Source organism: Macaca thibetana, chromosome 10 (assembly GCF_024542745.1).
Source record: "Macaca thibetana thibetana isolate TM-01 chromosome 10, ASM2454274v1, whole genome shotgun sequence".
Classification (NCBI taxonomy): domain Eukaryota; kingdom Metazoa; phylum Chordata; class Mammalia; order Primates; family Cercopithecidae; genus Macaca; species Macaca thibetana.
Genome location: NC_065587.1, coordinates 51,308,163 through 51,316,709, shown reverse-complemented (window position 1 = coordinate 51,316,709; position 8,547 = coordinate 51,308,163). Strand labels below are relative to the sequence as shown.

The 8,547-nt window shown below is 56.9% G+C and overlaps 1 protein-coding gene across 1 annotated transcript in view; it reads right to left on the bottom strand.

The window, feature by feature from the left end:
- Positions 1–380: 380 nt before the first annotated feature.
- PREX1 (phosphatidylinositol-3,4,5-trisphosphate dependent Rac exchange factor 1) overlaps positions 381–8,547 on the bottom strand; it is a 204,676-nt gene continuing 196,509 nt past the window's right edge. The window contains exons 35-40 of the mRNA XM_050807428.1: positions 8,413–8,527; positions 6,859–6,925; positions 5,577–5,749; positions 4,007–4,109; positions 3,684–3,751; positions 381–2,049 (exon numbers count right to left, since the gene is read on the bottom strand). Of these exons, the coding sequence (XP_050663385.1) occupies positions 2,007–2,049; positions 3,684–3,751; positions 4,007–4,109; positions 5,577–5,749; positions 6,859–6,925; positions 8,413–8,527 (569 nt within the window). The 3' untranslated portion in view covers positions 381–2,006. The remainder of the gene's footprint in view (positions 2,050–3,683; positions 3,752–4,006; positions 4,110–5,576; positions 5,750–6,858; positions 6,926–8,412; positions 8,528–8,547) is intronic.

The window sequence follows — 8,547 nt, the reverse complement described above, 5'->3', positions numbered from 1 at the left end:
GTGCGGAATTCCTGGGAAAATAGTTTTTCCTACCTTCACGATGAAATGGGAGCTCAGAATCCAGGGGGAGAAAAAAAGCTGAAATATCAGATAAGGCCTGTTATTTTCCTGTATACCTGGGTCGCAGGCAATCTGTGCAACCTCGGGTAGTCCTCAGCAATCACCCCACAAGAGAAGCTGTGTCGCCCCATTATCAAGGAGGAAGCTGAGGCACAGAGTGAAAACATCACTGACTTCGGGGTCACTGGTTCAAGGCCCCTGAGAGAGAGATCAGCACTGTGCTCCGTGAGGCTTTCAAAGCACGAGCTCATCCCCCAGTGACCCTGGACGCACCCGCCCCATGCCACCCACCGCAGATGAAGCAGATCACAGCCACGTTCTTTGTATTATAAACTGACTTTTAATAATAATAAAAAATCTATCATGAATTTAACGAGAAGAATCTGTACATTTTAAAGTAAACCAGTGCACAATGCGCTGGCCCTGGGCCCTCCCCCGTTTCCCGCAGCGGGGCCAAAGCTGGTCTCCTTTGTCTCTGATGCAAGTACAGTGACAAGGTCACTGCCTGCCGTCCTGTATGCTGCAGCAAGAGGGGGAAGCGCGCCCTGGAGGGCAGGAGGCTCAGATGCCGATGCTGAGGGCTTCAGGCTCCCCGGCCTGGGGGCAGCAGGGAGCCCCCATCTGATCTCGCCACCTGCCAGGGGTGACAGGTGTCCCCTCCCTTCCCCCCCAGCTGTGACCTTTCCCTGAAGGCATATGGAAGCTGGGGGAACAAACTGCCAAGGGGGCCCCATGTGGGTCCCTGCTCCCCCGTGGGCAGGGTGGCTTCTTGCGCTCTGGCTGGTGATGTCCCAATCGCCCTGCTCTGAGAAGTTAACATCAAGAAAATAAATCACAGAAGCCACTGCCCGGTGTTTCCCAGCGGCCCTCTACCTGTATGACATGGCACCTCAGGTGGGGCTCAGTCCCCTCCGGCTCCAACCCTGGCCGGCCACCTCTCAGGCCCTTGTAGCCAATCACTCAAAGAGAGCGAGTTCTAACACCGGGAAACCGCTGGAGAACGGAGGGTGGGGGAAGGAATCACAGTCCATACCTAAAAACAACACCTTACAACCCTAATGTTAACAAACAGGAAACACTGACGTTTTTAAATTTTTCAATAATTTAGTTTTTCTTTTTTGCTCTTGTTTTAGTAGAGGTGGGAACAGTTATCAATACTACCTTCTCTTGGTCCCCTGTTAAGACAATATACTTTTCTTTGAAATTTAAAATGTCAAATATATAATCATACAACTTTAGAAAAAAACAAATCTTGACAACACCAACAACAAAAAAATCCCAAAATAAACCAGAGATTTCACGCCATATAAATAAAGTCAGAGCAAATTTGGTGCCCAGGGCTGGTGGACCCAGTTCCAGGGGCGGCGATGTCCAGAGCTGGTGTGGTTCTCGGGGATCCTCTGGTAACAGGCGTGATGGAGGCCCCGTCTCTCCTTTCCCGACAGAGCCAAGTCTTTTCCGAGTCCACCAAGCAGGTTAGTACAGGGTTAGGGTGCACCTGGAAGCTAAGATGAGGAGGAGACACGTGTGGTCACCTGGAATGTGGACTGTGAAGGAAACCGGGATTGCAAAAGTGCAGGCAGAACCATCCGGAGGGAGCCGGGGGGCCCATGTGGCCTCCATGACGTTCCCTTGGGTTCTGGGGACGCAGGAGCAGAAGCCCAGGCACCAGCTGCTCCCATCAGCTCCATGGGTCTCCAGCACACCTCCAGCTTCCGGCAGGCGTGTGGAGAATGGGCCGGCCCAGGGCCAATCAGCCAGCTCGTCGTCACAGAGAGGGTGGCCAGACTTGTCCTGGAAGGAGCCAGTGGAGGACGCTGGGCAGGTCCCGGAACGGGCAGCCACGGAAGCCTTGGGCCATCTCTGGAGAAGGCCGGCGCTGCCCTACTGTGTCCTCCCAAATCCCAGCTCCAGAGGCCGCGGCCCAGCATGGGGCATTTGGGCGTTCAGAGGTCCCCGTCCACCGGCGGCTGGCAGAGGCGGTAGAGGCTGGGGATGGAGGCAAAGAGAATGAGGAGAGGCTGGGGCGGGCCAGGACCTATTTGTATTATTTCCATTTTTACTTGGATGTGTAATTCATGCCCAGAAACACAAACTCACAGGTGTATGAAAGATGCAGAGGAAAATATCTATATCGCCCACGCCTTCTGCCGGCTGCCAGGTCCCTCCCCACAGGCAGTCTCTGCCCACTCAGAGACTGGCATTTACAAATGAAGACGTGTCTACATGTGCACCTGTGCGTTCAGCTACGTGGGGGTGGGGCGCACATTCCACACTACTGGGGGCCAGCTGGCCACAGCACTCTACCCCTTACGCTGTTTCACTTCATCTATCCTGGGAACCTCTGTATGCAGAGATGCTTCTGGAGCCGGGGGACCAGACAGGAGGCTGCGTGGTGTCCAGGCAAGCAGACCGCAATGCTGCACATGTGGTCGGTCTCATGTGGTCTGATGTGGTCAGAGTTCGGGCTCCAGGCCCGGACCGCCTGGGTTCAGAATCCCAGCTTTGCCATTTACTAGCTGTGTGACGTTGGACAAGATACTTAACCTCTCTGTGCCGCAGCATCCCCACTTGCCAAGTGGGGATGACAGCCGGACTTGGCTCACAGGGCGGCTGTTTGGATTAATGAGTCTACAGAGGGGAAGCGATTGGGCAGTGCCTGGCACAGAGCAAAGGCCGTGAAGGTATTGAAAGTGATCACGTGCCACTCGTGAGACATAAACAAGGTGTGTGTGGAGCCCCCAGCGCCACAGCACGGCAGTGACTCGTCACCACTGGCAGCAGGTATTGCCGGCACTCTGTAGTTACGTAAGACTTTGCTGCTGGGGAAAGCTGCCTGAAGGGTCCACGGAACTGTGGACTATTTTTACAACTTCTTGGGAGTCACATTATTTCAAAACAAGAGTTATTTAAAACTTGTGGGCAGATGACGACAGCAAACTAGGGCTGTGGAGACAGAGAGAGGATCAGACGGAAACGACTTCATGATCCTAAAGGGCCTACACGTGGCACCAAGAGGAAGCCTGAAAATCACATGGAGAGAGCAGGATGGGAGGACAGGAGGAAACAGCACCCCCAGTGCCAAAGACGGCAGGAACAGAGAGCATCCCTGCAAATCAGGCACCGCAGGCCCGGGCCCAGGCTGCTGTTCAGTTCGCATTTCTGTAAATGACTAAAAGGTTAGCTTAGGTTGGATCAGCTAAAATCACAGCATTCTTAATTCCGCCCCAGGTTAAAGCAAGCTGCTCAGGGGTCAGGGACTCAGGGTAGGGGGCACAGGGTGGGGGGCACAGGGCATACGACACAGGGTAGAGGGCATGGGGCGGGGCTCAGGGCTGACGGGGCATGGGGCTGAGGGCACAGTGGCAGTGAGGTGGGAGGATGGCACAGAGCCACCGCCCATGGCACACCTGGGGGCCTTGCTCATCTTCCTGGTGGAAGCAGGAGCTCCTTCAGGAGGTGACGAAGTTGTGTCTATTGCTCCTCAAAGAGGTTCCCCATAAATGAGAGGGGAAGCCCCATCTGAGCATTAGGGGTTAGGCCAGGAACACGATGCCAAACCCAGGTCCGGGTCCTGGCCAGCTGGGAGGGGACATGAAGGGGCAGACGAGGCAGCCACTCACCGCGGAGCACCCTGGGGCATCTGGTCCTTGACTCGCAGGTTTTTGGCCAGGATCTCCACCCTCGGACCCTGGAAGAAGGAACCATCAGGCCGGGGCCTCTGCAGGTTCAGGGCACGTGAGGAAGCACACTGCAGGGTGGGGCTGGGGCCCAGAAGCCCACGGACCCAGAAGCTAAAATCCTTGCTCCCCTCCAGATTCAGAGAAGGCTCAGGTCTGGGGCTGGTGGCTACAGTCCCAAGATAGCCCCTCATCCCACCCTGGCTGCAAGCATGCCACGCCCTCAGTCCAGGGTGCTGGGGGACCCTGTGGCCAAGTGGTCTCACCTGCTTCCGCATGATGTCCGTGGCCTGCATGATGCACTTGGGCAGCAGCCCATGGCTCCGTGCCAAGATGGCCGCCTGCTCCAGGGACACGCTCAGGGTGCTCCTGCAGTGGGAGAAGGAGGACAGCAGGGGAAGGGGGGACAGTGGTGGGGGGAGGACAGCGGGAGTCAGAGGACAGTGGGGGAGAGCTGGGGCAACTTCCCATCCCTCCGAGGCCTCCCAGACCCAGTCCTGACCATCACGGCAGCACCTCCTCCTGCTGTCCCTCCCCGCTTGCTCCTCCTCCTCCAGGCAGCGGCCACCCTCACTCACAGGTGGTCTGGTGCTTCCCCGTCTACAAAAGCCCTGCAGAGTTCCCTGTGACTCTCCCAGTGCCTCGCTCAGAGGAGAACTTTGTAAATATCTGCTGAGTGAATGGGGGACTCCCTGGAAGCCTCACGACTTGCCAGCTCAGTGGGGTTTGAGATGGACACATTGATTCCCACCTCTCTGGGTTTCTCAACAGTTCTAGAAAGTGGATTCTATAGCAAGACCTCTGGGATTCCAATCCGGTCCCTCCATGTAACTCCTCCATGACCCTGGGTAGATAAGTTAACCTCAGTTTCCCTATAAGGTAACTATGAAATAGGGAGCACGGCGGTGCACAGAGGACCCTAGCCCAGCTGGAGGGGCTGTCCTGGGAACCACAGGAAGCTGAGCAGCATCCTGGCCTTCACCCACTAGAGGCCAGGAGCTCCTCCCTCCTCCAAGTTGTGACAACCAAAACTGTGTCCAGAGGTTGCCAAATGTTCCCCGGGGGTAAAACTGCTTCTAGGTGAGATCCCCTAAAATAGGCCCTGCTACCGCACTGGTAGAGAAAGATGGGAAGGAGTTAATCTGCATAGAACATCAACGACCTAGGAGGCAGGGAGCACTGGCCCCAAGAAACAGTTATTCAGCCAATGTTTCTTGAGCATTTGCCTCAGGCCAGGCACTGCTCTAGGCCCTGGGGAACAGCAGAGAACAAAAGGGGCCCCTGCCCTCCCAGATCCGGCCCTGCCCTGAGGGAACCAGGGAGGAAAAGAATACACCAATGAAGGGTGCTGTCTGCAGGGGGTGTGGGCTGCAGAGGAAGAGAGGGTTGGGAGGGCACTGAATGGGGAGCAGCACAGTTTGTAACGGGAGGTCAGGAAGGGCTCTGGAGAAGGTGACCTCTTCCTCCCTGGGATGAGCAGTGGGGACAAAGGATGGAGGTAGGAGGTAGGGGAGCCTCCAGTCAGGCCATTGCTATTGTTAATATTGAACAAGGCTTCCAGCGGGACCACAGGGCACAGCTGTCATGCACATTCACCACAGCGTTAGAGCAGCAGGTGGCTCCACGGCCCTGCTAGGACCACCTGCTGCTGCCATCCCATTTCACAGACAGACAAACTGAGATGCAGACAGAGCCAAGGCCTTGTCGGGGCTCCACAGGCAATGGCAGAACCAGGATTGGAACCCAGCCTTCCTGCCTCCTTGCCACAGGCCCCCAAACTGACCAGAAGCTGGGCCAGCCCCTCCCCACACCCTGACTCAGCGGGCAGCAGCTCACCTCTGCATGCCCGTGCCACACATGACCATCTGGCAGGCCCCCAGGCGGTAGCAGAGCTCCGAGGAGATGGGGATGAGGCCGGCGCCCACGCTCCCAGCGGCACCAGGCTTTGGGTGGACAAAGGACTTCATGAGGCGGCAGAGCTCGTCCAGGGCATTGATGGGGCGGATGAGCTGCGGGGGCACCACACAGGCCCGGGGAGTTGGAGGAGGTCCCCATAGCCCCTCAGCCCCCACCTGGCCCTCCTCCCCCACCGTCTCCTTCTAATCCAGCTGTTCCTACAGCTGCCTCCCAGCTCCCCCTCTGGGGATGACAATGCAATTCGATCTTCTATAACTTCTGCTCAAGAGCCCTGTGTGGCTCCCCACTGCACTGCAAGCTGGCAGTCCGTGTTCACCGTCTATTTCAGGCCTCGCCTTCCCACTAACTCTCTTCAGCTGCCCAGGTGTGTCCCCAGCAAAACCTGAAGAGAGTGTCCTCTCCCAGCCCGTCAAGACCAACACAAGTGCCCCTCTCCAGGAAGAGCCTTCCCTTCTGCCCCAGCATTCCCTGACCCCCACGTGCAAGTGGTGGTTCACTAATGAGCTGTGCTGTGGGGACATGTGGGGACGTTCCGCCAGCCAGAGTGTTAAGTCCCAAATGGCTGTGCCCACCCTCCTCCCAGAGCCCCCAGCTCACAGCCCCAAGGCAGCACCCCAAAATCATCAGCACATTCGAGGCCTGCCCGAACCTAGAAAACCACGAGGCCAAAAGACATACGCTGAGGGTCAGAGGCAAGGAGCCCAAGGAGCCAAACTATCAAGGCCCCTCAGAGGGAGCTGCTCCGGGCTTGGGCCAACAGGGACATACGGCAACATGGTCCCCAACAGCCAGATCTTCCCATTCCTCCAGCAAAGCTGGAAGCCTCCGTGTTATGGGAAATCTTTTGATTTCTAAAGGTTGACAGCAAACTTGAAACAGACAAAACGAAAAGAATGCCATACAGGTTACACCTGTCATGAGGTCCAGGCTCCAGCCTCAGAGAAATGCTGTGGTTAATAAGGGAGACTGGAGTGGTACAGATGGGCGGGTGCCAGCGAAAATAAATCATCCCAGGAAGTCGGGGAATGACGAGGAAGCTATCGTGGAAGACTTCCTGGAGGAGGAGAGACTGCAGGGTCTCAAGGGCTTCTGGGCTAGAATCTGCTGGGGCACAACCCTGGGCCTGTCGGCTGAGTCCTGACTCCTGAGCACCCCACCCTGCCCAAGCTCCCTGCAGCGGAAGGAGGGCAGGTGGACATACCTGGTCTATCTTTACCGCCGTGGTGCTGGCATCCGTGGGCAGATTAGACCGCTCCAGGTAAAATGCCCTGTGAGAGAAAGACAGGGATGAGGCGGGGGCCACCACACCCACCATCCTCCTCCCCCTACCCGGGTCCCAACTCCTGCAGCCACTGTGACTCCGCCGACTCCTCTGCCGACCCTCAGAAGGAAATCCCTGAGAGCACCTGTAGGCTTTGCTCACCCACAGGTACCTGTTCCCACAACAGCCGGGGGGAAAGAGGGGCCTCCCAGGCACTCCTCCAATGCCACCCCTCCCTGCCTGCCCGTCCACAGCAGCCCCCAGCCCTCTGCTCCTCAGGCCCTGGTCCTGCTTTTTCTCTCTTCTGAGCATCTCTCACCACTTGGCGCCTAATGGCTCTGGGCTTACTGGTTTATCGTTCGTTTCCCCCTCCAGACCAGGGGTCAGCGAACTTCTTCTGTGAAGAGCCCAATGGTAAATATTTTAGGCTTTGTGAACAAGAGAGTCTCGATCGCAGCCACTCAACTCTGCCATTGCAGCACGAAAGCAGCCACAGAAGATGCAAAAATGAGGGAATGCAGCTGTGTGCTAATAAAACTTGATTTACAAAACAGGGAGGCGAGGTGGGCCGGATTCCGACAGCCCTTGCTCTAGAGTATGAGCTCCATGAAAAACAGGACTTTGTTTTGCTCACTAGAGATTCCCAAACAAGCACCCAGAACAGGGCCCGGCCCACAGGAGGCCTCAACATGGGCTGAATGAAGTGACGAATAAAGCACCACACAGGCAGGACTCAGAATATTCCACAGATGGCGCAGAACAGACTGGTGACAGCCCTGATCAATCCAAGCAGATGCCAGTTTTCAGTAACTGGGCTGGATGCGTTCTCTGAGCAAACGAGTGAAGCCTCATTTTCCCACTTTCAAATGATGAAGCCCAGACCCGTACTCGCCTCCCTGGGCTCTTAATTCTCGGCCTGCCTCTGTCACAGAGGGAGGTGGTGTGACACACACAGGAAGGGCCATGGGGGAGGGTGGCAGGAGTGGGAGCTGCAGAACTTAGAAGCTGCCTCCCAGAACTGCCTTCCTCCTGGTGCCACCTGGTCCCTGCTCTCACCCCTTCTCCCTTGGGGTTCTCTTCTAAGCAGCCAAGACCCTGCAAGCTGCACCCATTACTCACAGGCCCAAGAGTCCCAAGGTCCCCTGTCCTAGCGCCCACCCTCTGCAGAATGAAGCCGGCTCCTCTCAGTAGGAAGGACCCCCTTTGGAACCAAACAGACCCCAGTTCAAAGCTCCACCACTGCCTGGCTGTGTGGCCTTGGGCAAGTGTGTACGCTTTCTTGGCCTCCCTCGCCTCCTCTGTGAAGTGGGATCCACAGCCTGTTGCCATGAGAATCTCATGCAGGCCAAGAGTCCTGTCACACAGTAGGCGCTCAAGAAAGGGTGTGTGGCCCGCTGCCCATGCTGGGGGTCCGTCTGGCACCTCCATGCTAACGCCCACTCCATGTGGAGGTTTCCTGACTCTTGCTCCCAACAGGGACCCCAAGGCAGGTACCTGAGTTTGCGGTAATACTGCTGAACTTTCTCCAGGGACTGCGCGTTGATCTCCTGCTGCAAATCCTCCGCGGCCTGGCTGCCTGGAGAAGGCAGCCCCTCCACGTTCTCCAGCGCTGGGAGGGAAGATGTGGCG